The sequence below is a fragment of the Corella eumyota genome, chromosome 2, assembly GCF_963082875.1.
Source record: "Corella eumyota chromosome 2, kaCorEumy4.1, whole genome shotgun sequence".
NCBI classification, from domain to species: Eukaryota; Metazoa; Chordata; class Ascidiacea; order Phlebobranchia; family Corellidae; genus Corella; species Corella eumyota.
In genome coordinates this window covers 18,719,643-18,736,402 of record NC_137491.1, presented here as the reverse complement: position 1 = coordinate 18,736,402, position 16,760 = coordinate 18,719,643, and the positions used below count along the sequence as shown (strand labels likewise).

General features: G+C 25.8%; 3 protein-coding genes across 6 annotated transcripts in view; all 3 read left to right on the top strand.

Annotated features, from left to right (window-relative positions):
* Window positions 1–16,760, top strand: part of LOC145743554 (integrin alpha-1-like) — a 47,227-nt gene that overhangs the window by 15,964 nt on the left and 14,503 nt on the right. The window contains exons 5-10 of one of the 4 annotated variants that reach the window (XM_082561545.1): window positions 72–246; window positions 314–386; window positions 726–868; window positions 1,104–1,209; window positions 1,363–1,477; window positions 1,656–1,741. The exons of 2 other annotated variants lie outside the window; for them this stretch is intronic. In XM_082561545.1, the coding sequence (XP_082417671.1) occupies window positions 72–246; window positions 314–386; window positions 726–868; window positions 1,104–1,209; window positions 1,363–1,477; window positions 1,656–1,741 (698 nt within the window). Of the gene's footprint in view, window positions 1–71; window positions 247–313; window positions 387–725; window positions 869–1,103; window positions 1,210–1,362; window positions 1,478–1,655; window positions 1,742–16,076; window positions 16,357–16,760 lie in introns of those variants that run through there. One more of the 4 variants, XM_082561544.1, reaches the window with a different exon arrangement.
* On the top strand, window positions 5,331–10,316 carry LOC145744013 (integrin alpha-X-like). Its single transcript, XM_082562104.1, is given in 11 exon segments — window positions 5,331–5,545; window positions 6,372–6,448; window positions 6,886–7,028; window positions 7,276–7,393; window positions 7,823–8,019; window positions 8,290–8,349; window positions 8,471–8,613; window positions 8,870–8,975; window positions 9,760–9,874; window positions 10,094–10,170; window positions 10,290–10,316. Coding segments are annotated over 11 exon segments (1,278 nt in total).
* On the top strand, window positions 11,381–15,043 carry LOC145744009 (integrin alpha-X-like). Its single transcript, XM_082562098.1, has 9 exons — window positions 11,381–11,553; window positions 11,873–11,955; window positions 12,268–12,434; window positions 12,762–12,882; window positions 13,146–13,288; window positions 13,551–13,658; window positions 13,936–14,072; window positions 14,423–14,616; window positions 14,952–15,043. Exons 1-9 carry the CDS (start codon window positions 11,381–11,383, stop codon window positions 15,041–15,043), a joined length of 1,218 nt encoding a protein of 405 aa, XP_082418224.1.

Here is a 16,760-nt window from a genome sequence, read left to right as displayed (position 1 = left end):
CTTAAGTGCCTTAAAAAACCTTGTAGTAAAATGTGTATTTAATAATAATAGTATTAATTGCCACCTTACAGAATGCCCTCGTTTTGCATTGGATCTTGTATTTCTACTTGATGGCTCTGGCTCAGTTGGCGAATCTAATTTTGAGCTTGTTAAAAATTGGACAACGTCTGTTGCAAATGGTTTCGATATTGCGAGTGGTGACACTCAGATCGGAGTTGTGCAATACTCGCATTATTACCCAGATTTGTAAGTAATAATATTAATTGGATATAATGTAATGTTAAAGTGATTGTATTAACGTATGTTTTTTTAGACCTATTAACGAAAACACATTTCTTGTTACTGAAATACCGCTAGGGAGTATTCGGAATACTGCACAATTTGATGTAAGTACAAATCACTAAAAAACAACTTTTATCAAATTAAAATACTATAAAACAACTTAAATATAATAAACTAAAAACAGAGATTTGATTATTATACAAAACTTTTTACATAAAATTTACATATTTTAGATAAGTAACATGTTTAACTTTTTTTTGGAAGTTCTAGTTATTTTACAAACCGATATTTAATTTACTTTACTTAAAACATTTACGTTACTCAATAGGTAAAAAATTACAGTTAAACGCATAAAAGGATCTACAATATATTCAACATTCAATTTAAAAATACAATAATCCTTAAACACTACTAGAAGATACTAACTTTTACATCTAACTTAGAGCGCGGTTGACGACATTGAGTTACAAGGTCACACCACCTACACTGCTGCTGCCTTAAACAAAACGGTTTTCGATTTTATGGATTCAACTCGTTATAACGACCCCGGGACATCAAAAGTCCTTATTTTACTAACTGATGGAAGGTACTTAAAATCACCTGGATAGTATATACACTTCACTCAACAAAAAAACTTTTTTTATCACAAGCGAAATCAACGATTTAACATTACAAATTTACCTATTTTATATATTTGGACATTGTATTTAGAACAAGTATTTGCGACAAATTGTTTAATCAACTTACAACAACCTTTTATACACTCATACTAAACCTAAGCAAAACTTTTTAACGAAATAGTAATTTACTTTAAATTATAGATCTTCTGATCCAGACGATTTGCCAGCTTCTGCTCGGTATGTTAGAAGTTTAGGTATTACAACGTTTGCTGTGGGTGTGGGTAATGCTAGATTATCAGAGTTACAAGTAAGTGCAATGTTTCTAATAGAATTGTTTTTTGGATTTTAATAAATATAAAAACCTGATTTTCAAATAAAAACTTATTTGAAAGTACAAATCATCGATTTGTTTTAACCAACGCCTTGTACAGCTTTAACATTCTGCTTTAATATGTTATAGCTAATAGCTACAGGGACTAACACTTCTGAAAGGGTTTATTTTGTGAATGATTTTGCTGGTTTGAATGCTATTATTGGCCAACTAAGAGTGGCAATTTTATCGTTTGCTCTAGAAGGTAAGCACAAAAAACACATGGTTAAATTTTTAATTTTTACATACGGCCTAAGTTGTTTTTTTTTGCCCAAAAATGTATATACAAATGCTAAAAAGGGACTCTCAAGAACATATTAACACATATAACAAGTAAGTGGATTTTTTGAAACTCTGACTATTTCAAATTTATATTTCTTAAGGCTCGGCGTCTAATTCAGCAACTGTAACTTATGAATTAGAAGTAGGAGAAGTTGGATTTTCGGTTGCTTATTCGGCAATCAGAAACGTAAGTAATTAGATGTTTAGGATTTTCTTAAGAACCCAAAGTTTCGGTTTTGATTTTCTTTTCTTCTCTTTTTTAATTTTTATCAAATTTTTCTTCTATATTTCTTATATTTTTTTTTGACGCGCCGACATAATGTAAAAACGGCTACCGCTCGCCATAGTAGTTAAATAAGGTTAGACAATTAAAATTTAATTCTATCTACTGAAAACAACTAAAAAAATGAAGAAATTTGGGTTTGGACAGCTAAAAAGTAAACTTGAAAAGGGAAAATTAAAGGAAAATGTAAATTTATTTTTTATTTTTTTGTATTTACATTTAAATTGATAATTTGATTTACAAAGTAAAAGCAATATATCTTATAAACTTAAGAAAAAATTAAAATATATTTTTATCTATCAAAATTTTATAAGCATATGTTGTTACTATAAATATAAAATGTTTTTGTTATGTAAGCACGTACGGAAGAAAGTCCCTCTGACGTATTTACACAGGAAAGTTATGAAGAATGACGTCACCACTTCCCGTGTGGTTTTTCGGTACAACATAATTAAATTTCCTCTTAACACGGAACTAGTGTTTTTGTTAAATGAAAATTATTTTGCAAGAATTGAATAATATTTAAAAATACAAACTTTAAATTTAAAAATTCTTTGCCGAAATAATAAAGAAAAGAAATAACTCTGTTGTAGAATGAACCCTAAAGATATATTTATTGTTAAACTTTATCTTTTACAGAATTAAACAAATAACATACACATACTCAAAAATGTAAACATAAAACTTAACAAGGCAAATGTCTATTGCAAAGTTTTAGTTCTTATTTTACGTGTAAAGTCTATTTTATTCTTTATCAAATTTTATCAGTATCATATCACGATCTCTTTGATATACGGCGTTAACTTTAACTGTCCAGTTCGTTTGGGAAGTTTAAAAATGATTTTAATTCTACTAAATTATAACGTCAAATTATTAACAAAATAATGGTGGTGTAGTGATAAGAACACTTGCTACACCACACATGGAGTCGTGGGTTTAATCCCCACTGTTCTCATGCTGTAGCGCCCCTGAGTAAGGCGCTATAAACGGTATGAACTCCTGGTGAGCCAGCACAACAGCATAACCATTGAGCGGGTATAATTTATAATATTTCAAACTGCTAAAGGCAACTCGAGAATGGGTTGAGGTAACTGATGTTACTCTTTGTTTGGGTAGCGCATTCAATTCAACCTTCCAAATCATTGATAAAGATGTATACAAAAAAATAATATAAAAAGATTACAACATAAAACGTTTCACAAACATTTAGTTTACGCAAAATTATGACGTTTTGATGAGTTTTATTACGTAGATTGGCACTTTAGAACCGGTAAAAATATGACATCATTCGAAAATGTTGTGATATACGTAACCTCATTAATTTCTTTGAATTTAAAAAACTTGAATTTAAATTAATTCGCTTTTAAATTAACAACAAATTGATATATAAGATCTTGAAATGTAACGGCACTGTATACATATAAAAATAGATAATATATTAGCAACTGTGTTAATATTTTTTTTAATAAAAATTTTAAATCTTATTTTACCATTTGATAATACTTGTTTCATTAACCCTAAACATAATGTTTATCTCTAGAACCCAATACAAAATTAAACAATATTTCATTGTAAATAAACCAATTCCAAGATGGAAATAAAGTTTACTTGAAATATCTCTAATTATACCACGTTTTTTATTACAACTTATTTAATGGCATTTATTTTAACAGATGCTCTTACTATAGTTCAATTATTATTAAATTTACCAAGAAAACTAGTACGACATATTGTTTAATATATTAACGTTTAAGTCACTATTAATAAGTTAAATCATTTTGAACAAGTTTTAGTGTTAAATGTTAAGTTAAAAATATTGAAACACTGCTTATATTAGTTCGACAAAAAATTTATAATAGATTGTAAGGTATATATTTTAAGATGCAATTATATAACTTATGGCAGTTATGTTATTTCAGCTGTATACATTATTTATTTATAGATTAGCTCTTTAAAATCAGTTTACAAATTTTAATGTATTAATATAATATTAAATAATAAACAAAATTATTTAAATATCAGTTTAAGCTAATTTAAAGTTCTTAACATAACTTTGTTTAAATATATGTCAAAAACTTAAAATAAATATAAAATTGCTAAGGTAATAAATTTTAAATTAGTTTACAAAAGTTTTTGAAAATATAGTAATAAATATTAAATAAAACTAGTTATATATTAATTTATACTAACGTTAGGTTAGGCGAATTTGGTTAACATATATGTCATAAAAATAAATAAATTAATATAAATTAATTAGGTAATAAATCACAAGTTGACTTTTATTGCCGATAATGGACATATGCCAAAGTCATTCAAAAACTTAAACACCAAAAATTTTGAAGTAATAAAACCTAATTAATGTCTAAAAAGGAAATAAAAATAATTAATCTATTTATCATCTTTAAATTATACTGCACTTTGTAAGTTACAAAATTTTTTTTTCATGTATTTTTTTTTAATTTTCTGTTATTTTTGCATTTTTTAATTTTTGGTTGATATAGTTAGGATCTAATATAGCTAGGTTAAAAATAGATTTATAATTGTAAAAACGTTATTTAAATTTACTAACTTATCACTTGCACTTTTTAAATTTATTTTAAACACAAACATAAGGTCAAGAATTTCAAAAATATTCTGTTATTAACTTTTAAATTATTTTTAAATAATTTTTTAATTTCCTAAAAAAAAAACAATAATTTTTTTTTAAATATTAAAAATATTTTAGTACCCCCTTAAAAAAATAAAAATAATTTTCATAAAATATCGTGTTAAAAATTTTAATTTATGTCATAATTATTTACGTACGACTACTAACAACTTTTTAAATTTTGTTTATTAAATTTTATCCCAAAAAAATCCCGAAAAAAATTTTTGCAATTTATTTTTTGATCACGTTTTTATGGTGAAAGTAATTTCTAGACGTAAATCGTGGAAAAAACTAACAATTATGACGTCACGAAGAGTCTGTTTGTGAATTAAGACAGATTAATTATGACAAATCACAAACTTTTATGCAAAAAATTAATATAATGATGACCAGGTTTTAAATGTTACATTTAGATCTTATTTTTAAACCAGACCTAAATAGTGGCACAAAAATGTGTAAAATATTAAGAAAATATTTTTAATTTGACTAGAAATAATACAAAAAGTTATTTTTTAAAATTTAAATTAGTCAGAACTTACTATATTATGTTTATGTTAGTCTTTTAAATTTAAAATTTATTAAAAAAAGAATAATAAATTAATTTTTTTAATTTCAAATTTTAATTTAACTAGAAATTTTGTAAAAACAAATATTTTAAAATTTAAATTTAAATAAGTCAGAAGCTTACTATATTTTTATATGTGAATGTACAGATTTTAAATTTATTGAAGAAATAAGAATAAATCATTCCTAACAACAAGTTAAAAAAAATTTAAATTAAAAAGCGCAAAATAAATTTTAAACAATTCTAAACGACCCCATAAAAATATAAAACTCAAACTAAAAATGAAATATTGGATTAATATTATCTTATCAACGGTGCTACTATATGGACAACCAACGCAGTGTGTTAACATCGCTTATATTCCTGATGGCATAAGATATATTCAGTCACCTTTTATAAGACAGAGTGATTCGCTAACCGCCACCTCAACTCCTTCTGCTATTACTTCGACTTATTTTGGATATAATATTCTGTACAGTCAGACCAAAGATACAAGGTAACAGAATGATTAAATTTATTAGTATTTTAATTAAAAGTTATGTGATTTTAGCATTTTATTCGCTTCCGTGCAGTCAAAATTTAAAATATATATTTTTCAATGTATTTTAGTTTAGTTCAGATCAAGTATACTTAAAAAAATATGTCAAATCTTAGTTTAATTTTTAAATGTAAAATTTAATCTGTTTTAACTTAAAAACCACGTTTTTCAATGTATTTTAATTTAGTTAAGATTAAATATAGTTAAACAAAAACAATATTACCTTTAATTTATTTGTACATATAAAAAAAATATATTTTTTCTGTTTAAAAACGTAGCAAAATGCATTGATATAGAGATTACTCGTATCAAACCATAGTTTGTTATTGTTGAGAATATGCCAATTCAATTCAGTTATGCCAATTCAATACATAGTATAACAAACTAGTTCTTGACAGTTTGATTGATTATGCGTACTGACAATAACTCTTACAAATTTGCTTACTCATTCATTGTTTCTAACCTACGACAATCACTTGGACAATATTAGTTTTTAAAAAGTTAACTTTCAATTTATAGATTTTTATTAAATTGCAAAATAAAAATTGCCTTTTAAATTAACCTTTTAAATTAGCCTTTTAAAAATTAAATACAATCACGTATCTCATTTAATATATTGCTTAAAAAAAATTGTCTATTAAATTTGTCTTTCAATAAATTATCATAAACAATTATAAAATTGCTCAACAAAAATTTCCCTTTAAACTTAGATAAGCCAAATACAATATAATAAAAAAGTAACCATTTACCTAACTATATTATGTAATATTTTCTAATATTTTAGACTAATAGTCGGAGCGCCTAAAACAGTTATACCAGGTAGAAGAGGTCAACAAAGTAAAGATCGTCGAAATACACTTGGTAAGATATATATTACCTTACACAAACTAAATATATTTACTTACATAACAAACTATTGTTTATGCAAAACAAATTATAATATAATTATTTTTTTGTATCCATTTTTTTTAACGTTTCTAATATCCATTTAACAACAACGCTTTATTATAAACCACTTTTAACATATGAACTACACTGAAACAAATTAACCAATATCAATTTATTTTAATTTTCTAAACAACTTCTATTCCCATATTTTATTTAACTAAACACCATTTAAACTTTAGAATATTATTTAATAAAAATACTAGCAAAACAATTTTAGGTAAAACATATATACATTGTTATTTTAGCAATGATTTTACAACTACAAAATTTAAAGTTTTATTTTATAAAAGTAAATTTTTTTCAAAATTAATAAATGAATAATTAAACTAAACTAAACACTTTTTACTCAGGTAATGGAGACATATTATCTTGTCCCACACCAAATTTTAGCAGCAAATCAAGGCTATCTTGTACCTCAGTACAACCACCCCAACCTGAACTAGGGGATGCTTATGGGTTAAGTTTAAGTGGATTAAATAACGGAGATTTAACAGTAAGTGTCATAGGCTTAGCAGATCCGTTGTATAAACCTCCCACACTTTTCTATCATAAGTTATTAATATAAAAAGCGTAGCTAAGTTTTTTTGTCTGATAAATTAGCCTTTTCCAGCATAGTTTTAAACTAAGTTTTTGGGTCTATTTAGTTAGCTCAATAATATAAAAGAAGTATTGCTCGGATGGATTAATCATGAGTTATATTGTTTTAAGCACATGCTAACATATTTATCTACCCTGTTTAGGCATGTACCCCAACAAGAATACAGCAATGTTTCGGAGTACGTTACACACCCGGTTATTGCTATAAGAGCACTAATAACGGGGCAACTTGGGCCCCGGACGGTAGAACTAGAGACTTAGGCAAGTTTAAACCAAAGATATTTAAAAAATGTTACGCTGTCACAGTAAATATGTCAACTTTAAAATATTATAAAATTAAATAGATAACACGTTAACTCAATTATTTAAAAATTTAAATAAACTAACCTTGTCTAACTGTTAAATATAAATTAAGTTAAACTAAAACTTACTGTTAAGGTTATTTAAATAGTTCTTTATCGCAACAAATTACATAAATATGTCCAATTGTGGCCAACTAAATGTTTACTAAACAAGTTGTACTGCTTTAAACAATACAACTATAATTAAAATAACATTACCTACACTTACTTAATGTTGGGCAGTTTTTCCAAAAGCATTTTATCCATTAATTTTTTTCTTCCGAGACATGTAAATCCATATTGTTAGTCTAAAACATATTTAAACATTTTTTTAATTTAATTTAAACAGAGTGCCCGGCGTTTAAACTGGATTTAATATTCTTAATCGATGGCTCTGGCTCGGTAGGTTTACGTAACTTTGAAACGGTTAAAAGTTGGACTAAGCAGGTATCAAGACAGTTTGATACCGCCAGTGGGGCCTCACAAATCGGGGTTGTGCAATATTCACATTATTACCCCAACGAGTAAGTTACGATTTTTTATCTTATTGTTTTATTATAAGTAATTTATTTATTTTTTATATAGCTTTTGATTTTGTAAGTATTTTTAAAATGTTACATAAAAAAAAAATAATAATATAAAGTAGGCTTAGGTATATTTCTAAAGCAAATTTATCATAAAGCTTAGTAATATAAAATTCCATCTGTAACAATATATTCAAGTTTGAAATATAACAATAAAAAATTATATATAAATATTCTTGTACTACTATAGAACATAACATATCATCTATGTTTATCTAGACCTCTAAATAACCAAACTTTTATCAAAACCGAAGTCGAATTAGGAAGATACAAAAACGCTGTAGATTTTGATGTAAGCCTTTCTTAACTTATTCTTTTAATATAAAAAAATTATTTTTTTTTTTTAATAAATCATGATACAAAATTTAAAAAAAATTTTCTCCACAAATTAATCTAAATTATTAAATTTTCAGAGAGCTGTTAACAAGATCGAGCTATTTCGTTTTACAACATACACTGCCCATGCATTAAACAAAACAATATTTGACTTTCAAAGTTCATACAGATATAATGACCCTGGAACTTCCAAGATTCTTATTTTATTAACCGACGGGAAGTAAGAAAAACAAAAAAATTTATAATTGTTTAAATTAACTTAAAAAGTGTAATAGAAATGAACCAAACTAAGAAATATTAGACAATAAACAATAGTTTTATATTCTATTGATATATATAAAAATAACTAGTTAAACACTCTTCTAATGTTTTTTCTTTTTGCAAACTAAAAAGCATAATACAAACAATACATAAGTGGTATTTACCCAAATACTTTTGCCCATAATTTTTAATTTAACAAAACAATTATTTTTCAGTTCGACTGACAAAGACGATTTACCGTTCTCAGCAAACTATGTCAGAAGTTTGGGAATTACAACTTTTGCTGTGGGGGTGGGGAGGGCGGTACAATCTCAACTTAGAGTAAGATTGTAATTTCTTGTTATGTAATTATTTATGCTGTACAAGTGTTTTTGTTATAAAATAACAATCCTTAATATTATTACAAAACTATTTTTTTTAAGATTTTTAACAAGCAAACACTATTTTTGCTTCATCATATAATACAATGTTAATTGTAAAGTGTTTCAAATATTCGATTTAAGTTAAATTTTCTCAATAGCTTGTTGTTTAAAAATTAAACAACAATTCGATTTAAGTTAAATTTTCTCAATAACTTGTTGTTTAAAAATTAAACTTTGATAACCTGTTGTAAAACTGACAAAATGACTACACGTTAAGACATAATTTGATTATAATATGCATGACAAAATTAAGTACTCTATTTGTCATTTGTGTCTACAAATTAATTTTACAATTTCTAAGAATTCTGGTTCCGGATTTAAGCAATTAAAATAATCACGTGCAGTAATTAAATTTTTAATTTTATGAAATCAAATTTACATGTAAATTCTTTATTATAATTTTAGGAAACTATTCGTTCAAGTTTTCAGAAGCTAAAAAGTCAAAAAAACAAAATGTAATTTCATGAACCAAAAAAAACATAAAAAGTAAAAAAAAACATAAAAGAAACCTTGATCAATAAAATCAAATCGAAGTTTTTTATCGTATTTTAAACTCATGCCAAGTCATTAAAATCTAATTATCACTCACAATCTTCACACTACAAAAACCTTAAATCAAACTTTAATTGACAAGTGTTTTTCAATAACAGTTACTTAAAGAAAAAATCTTTTTTTCCTATTAGACGGTTGCCACGGGAACGGACAGTAACGAACGAGTATATTACGTCACTGATTTTTCAGATTTGGCGGCAATCATAGACGACTTAAAAACTGCTATCATAACATTTGCTTTAGAAGGTAACTAACTGTAGTTTACTGACAGATTATTTAAAACTTGTATTAATATGTGTCCGTATAAGTGTAAATTTGTATATTGCAATGTCTGAATTGTGATTTTAATGTCTTTTTAATTATATCTTAACTAAATTTCAATTTAATAATATAAAACATAAAAAAAATAAAATTTTAAAGTAGCAAGTAAGTAGAAGTTAACGTTAAACTTTTATTTTAAACAAGGTTCATTATCGAATGAAACAATATCTTCCTACTCATTGGAACTATCTGAGGTCGGTTTATCATCAGCATCTAGCCAGGTAAGAACAACTTAAACCTTTTTTTTACTTTGCGTTTTCTTTTTTTCGTATTCTGCTTCCTTACTTCTATTACAATATTATATAATACGATATATCTTATGCGGATTTAACGTTTACAGTTTACGCCGAGTATTAAGGAGTTGTAATAACAAACTTATCTAAATTAAAAGGCACTGTTATACAGTTTATAAGAAATAAATCAAAAAAATTACCGAACAAATACATGAGAGAATATATATATATATATATTTATACTAAAAATCTTTCTCTCCATATATATATATATATATATATATGGAGTCTATATATAGAAATTTAATTACGTTCGTGTAAATATATATATATATATATATATATATATATTTACACGAACGTAATTAAATTTCTATATATATAATGACTAAACCCTATACGCGATAATAACAAATTTTTATTAATATGAATGTCGGATGCCTATATGTCAGATTAATTTTAAAACAAACAAAATAAAATGACCACCCATCAAATAATCGTAAAACTGGGGATCAAAATCTGACATTTCCGACTAAGAAAGCGACTAAAACATTCATCTATATTTGAATAACTTGTTTGTAAATGAAACTGATTATCGTTGGACACTAAAACGTAGATCAAATAGCGTTTTTATAGAATAGTATTGGAAAGACTTTTTTTGTATTAAACATTAGTTAAAGTTCAGTAAAAATATTAAATCTATAAAAAGAATCTGTAGAAATGTTGTAAATGGTTTTCTTACGTTATAAAAATAATGAAAGTTTAAAAAAAATTTCACCTAATCGTCATGAAACTGAAGTATTTTTAAATTATTTTATTGAATAATATAGCAATAGGTGTATCTTTACGTCACTTATTGAAACCTATTGAATTTCGGTAAAAAGTCAATCAAAATGACGTCATTATAGTGGTCGCTGTAGTAAATCCTATGTAAAGATTTACATGTGACGTCGATGGCATAAAAAGGGAAATAAAGAAAAAAATGAGGTCACAGAAAAGAAATGTAAAATTATAACGGCTTATGTATCAAAAAAGTGGTATACCGTGAACAATTAAAAAAGCAAGGCCCCTGCCAGTTTAAGAAATACGTCTCTACAGGTCTAAAAAGAACGATCAAGGTGATATAGAAATATAGGTACATGTAAGCTACCTAGAAGAACAGTAACAAAGAAATATTTTTAAAAACAACAATTGCAATATGGGTTTGACTTTACCAGTATTGTTGTGTTGGTCGATTTTTAGTTGTATGCAAGCTTTCAACATTGAAACAGGTCGAAAATTAACACGAACAATTAGAAAATCAAATACAGATAACCAAAACTACTTTTTTGGATACAATGTTTTAATTCAAAATTTGGATGACAATTTAAGGTTAGTTAACAAGCTTTTAAATTAAACTATTAGTAGAAATTTTTTATTTATACCAACATTGTACGGAATTAAATAAATCAAACTATTTTTTCAAGCCATTTTCTTATTACTGAAATTTAACATATGTTGAATGTAAAAAGTTTTGTAAATAATTCAATGGATTTAAAAACCTATACGTCAACACATGTAATAAAAAGAAAAGTTATGCTACTACACTGCTTACTGTAGATAAAAACAAGTTTACTAAATATTTTAAACACATTGCTAAAAGTATACTCCAAAAATCTTGTTAAAATAAAAAAAATAAATTAACTTTTAGATTTATAATTGGAGCCCCAACACAAGAAAATAATGACGTTAAACTAAATCAAACACAGCATGGAAGTCTATATAGTTATCAAAGTGAGTATAACAAAAAATAAAAAAAAATTTCTAATGTACAAATACAGCTTTATATTGTTTAAAAAATAATTTATCTAACTGTGTTGGTATAAAAAAGCTTTTTTTCTAAAACTGGTACTTACTAAGCAATGTACTTTACGTGACTTAAAGGGGTGTATTTAAAGACATAAAATGTATATTGGGAAAATAAAATCCTTAAATCTAAACGGTAAAATGCCAAACAGTAATATAAGAAGATAAGAACTTGAAATTTAAACGGTAAGATTAAATAAAGTATGTTTTATTACTTATCTTGGTGATTATATAATTAAGGGGATTATACTAATACGTCACAAGATTACGATGACATTCACATGAACCTAACTAACCAGGTAATGGTAACGACACACGCCGGACCTTTTGATATTTTAAAACGGGAAGGATTAACAATGTCGACAGCCTTGCATAAGGGCAACACAATAGCAAGCAATCAAATAACCGTAAGTCGGATGTTAAACAGGGGGTTTTGGTTAAGGTTTCTGTTTAATGTATTTAATTATTTGTCGATCTAAGTGTTATTAAAACGTGCAGAAATTAATGCTGCAAACGTCGTGCTTAATCTGAACCCAAGGTCTTAATTCAATAAAAATAAGAATGTAAATGTTACCCCTGTTTTACTTAACATTTTGGTTGACACGCTCTTGCACAACTTATTGTTTTACTTTAGTTCAAATACTAACATATATATATTTAACAATGTTTAACAACGTCAAGACTAAAACAACTAATAATTTGGGCACGATTTAAATTAAATTAAATATTTCTAGGTGTGCGCACCTCTTCAAATGCGAGATTGTTTGGTAAGTTACCATGCAGTTGGTGCTTGTTATATCTCAACTACTGACAACTTTAAAGGCAATTGGAGAAAACTATCACCTTGCGATAGAGGTAAAACATATACACTTACCAAAAAAATCTAATAAGATTAAATAATAAAATTAATATAATATTAACACGTTTAAAACACAATATTAAAAAAAAAACAATATTACATGTACTTTCAAAAAACACAAACTATTGAAAATTTTAAATTCCCAAAACTTAAAAAAAAAATTACAAATTAATAAACTAGGATAACATAAATGTATAAACAATAAATTCTTTTATAATTGTATCCTTTTTAATAATTAGTAATAACCAATTAACTTTAGGTTGCGGTAACAAAAAAGTAGACCTTATGTTTGTGGTAGACGGTTCAAATTCAGTTACAAACGCAAGTTTTATCAAAGTTTTAGATTGGATTAAAGATGTTGTAGATGGGTTTAACATATTAGATGCTGTACATGTTGGGGTGGTAAGTGCATTTAAAATAAACTTAAATTAAGAAATCTATAAGAAAGAGTAAGTCTTAAAACCTATGCTAAAAAATTTAACCCAATTTGAAATTTTAAATATGATTACTAGTTAAGCAACGTTAATAGAAAATTAACTTAAAGAAGTGTATAAAAATTTTTAGCTAAAATTCACAAGGATTTTTTTTTAATTTAAAGGGTGCTTATAAAGTTATTGTAATATTTATTTAATATAAAGTATAACAAAACTGCAATCTTATTTAGGTACAATATTCGTCGGCATCAAAAAGACGTACTTATATAAAAACTGAAGTCGGGTTGGGTCAATACAAAAACAAACAAAAGTTTGATCTAGCTATTGATCGAATCAAGGTACTTAACACAAGCCTTGGTAACATCTTTATAAAAAAAAATCTTAAATAACTTTAACATGATACGATTAATATATATCGCATTAAACAAAGAACATAAAGTTAATCCAAATTAATTACATCAAAGACATTAGTTGGTAAAAAAACAAATCTTTGTAGTTTATCTCAAACAGTTTCTGATTAAACTTGACCAAATACTTCGTTACAAAGTCTCAGTCACAAGAACAAGTTTTCAACAAAAGTAAATCTTTCTAACTTTTATATTTTACAACATTTAGTATGCAAAGGGAAGTACGTATACTGCAAGTGCTATTATTAAAACTGTAAACGAAGATTTTAAAGGCAACATGAGCAGATACCCAGAAGCAAGAAGAGTTATGATTTTGCTAACAGATGGAAAATCTACTGATGTTGAGTTAGTAATTAAATATCAATTATCATTAGATACTTACACTTAATTATTATGAGATTAGTCCACGAGCTGCCTAAATTGTTGCGTTTTATATTAAATTGCATTGGACTATTTAAAAACCAATAACGTACTATAAATTCAACTTTTTAAAATCAATAAAAAAATAGTATTTATATATATATAGAAACAATAAAGAAAAACAATTTTTGATGTATGTATCTACTTTAAATGACTTACTATACGCTAAAAAAGTAATATTCTTAAACAAAAATCAAAAAAACAATTGTCAAACTACCTTTTTTACACTTTTTCAATTATATATGTGATCATAACTATTCTATATTTGAAAACAGGTATTTGCCTTCCGCCACCAACTACGCTAGAGAGTCGGGCGTTGAATCGTTTGCGGTCGGTGTGGGAAATGAATTTATTAAAAGTGAATTGGATCTAATTGCCGGGTCACCTGACCGGGTTAAAACAGTTGAAAATTTCGATGGTTTAGCAAGTATTGTTGGCCAAATACAAAATGATATTCAAATTCTTGATGGTAGGTTATAAACGTTGTTTAACGTTTTTTGTAACTTATTTTTCCATACGAATAACGTTACAATTTTATTATTAAAGACACAACAACAAACCAATTTTTAAGATTTCAAATTAATTTTTTTCATGTTAATAAAATTATTAAAATTGTTCTACAAAAATAACCCTATCATAACCAAGTTTGGAAATTGTAATCACAAATAGTTAACGAAATATTATAAAAATTAACTTCTGTATGCCAAGCATTTGGTATCACCATTAACAAATACTTAATATAAATATACTACAACAATTACAATAACTTATTAATTTTTAAACAAAAATTTTAAATTTTTTTAGGAGGTAACTCAAGCGTCAACAACGAATTACATCAATGCGAGATTGGACTATCCACAACATTTGCTCAGGTTTATATAACTAGTATAACTTAAATACTTTACTACTTCTCACTCCTACTTTTTTACACCTTTGGGCTATGATATACCAGTTATAAATTGCAGAAACAAAACAGTTATTTATTTTATAAGGTGCGCATAACAGCAACGTATTATTCAAGTATTATTTTGTTTCGGAAATACCAAAATTAGGTTTCTGCAACAAAATACGGTTCAGTTAAATCAAACTGTTAGCAAAGCATTAGGTAACGTTGCGTGACCTTGCTTATGCTGTTATTAAACTTGCATTTGAATATCTCTTTTAGTATTTAAACATATGTAAACTTACAAGCTTTTATTTAAAATGACACCCAATATTACGAAATGAAATGTTAAGCATATTTGGCACATTGGATGATTAACTAATTGGCCAATTAAACTACATATTGCTTCCACGAGCTAATTATAACAACAAGTTACACACAATTTTACGAACTTGACCATTTTAGCTTGTGCTTAAAATAGCAGTCTTGCTTCAGATACATATGACTAAACCCTAAACGAACAAGGCTACATGTTAAATAAAGATATAACGATATCTGCCAACAGAAAACAGTTATAAATTTACAAAAAGCTTCAATAATTGGGGATTTTTTCAATTTTAGCGATATAAATTTTTAATAAAAAGAAACAAGCTTTGATATATTTTAATATGACAGAATTGCTAGTAAGCAATATTTCAGGATAAGAAGGGTTAGCTTAATATCGTATAGACACATAAAGTAAAAAAGTTAAGCTATAAAGAACCCGTATATAGTAAGTAAATTTGTGTTGCATTAAAAATGACGTTTTTCCGTTGAGTTATTGAAAAAGAAATCATTGAAATAATTCGAAACCCGCAAAACCTTATATTTCTATTGCACTTCCCTTTCAATCTTATAATATAGAACATATCATCGATAGTATAGCGACAAGTATAATCTTGTTTTTTCACTAACGTTGTCTTAGGTTTTCTAGAAAAATCACTAAAGCCTATGTTTTATTAAAAATTATCAGATATTAAAATTTTAAGGTAAAAAATTCGGCAAAATTAGCTGTTCATAATTAAAAATATTTGTATAGTAATGCTATTAAGTAAAAATGAATCTAATTAAATTATGGGGCATCAATTTTGGAATAGTTATTTTTCTTATAAACCTTACTTGTGGATTCAACATTGACACGCAAAGCAACACTTTAAAATATTTCGTGAGGGGAATTGAGAAAAATGCATTCGGAGAAATACTGAATAACAATAACGGAACACCTTCGTTTTTTGGATATACTTTGCTACTACAGCTTATTAACAACGGAAAAGAAGAAACAGTACAGTAAGTGTTTTATGGTTTGCTTAATAATAAATCTAAATTTAAAAATCAACTAAAAAAATTAATTTACATTCTAAAAAAATATTAAAACTCATATTTGAAAACTAAACTTAATCTAAAAAAAGAATTTATACATTTTTAAACATACATTTTTTCATAAAAATCTTATATTCTAAACTGTGCTAACGCAATTATAATAGCAACTTAATAAATTAATTTAATAGTAAAAAAAATATTAAAAATCATATTTGCATATTAAACTTTATCTAAAAAGAATTATTCATTTTTAAATATACATTTTTTTATAAAATGACCTTTTTTTCTAAACTCTCCTAACGCATTTATACGTCTAATAAATTTTCATGTGCAAATTTCAGTGCCTTATTTACAGCATAATGTTATCAAAC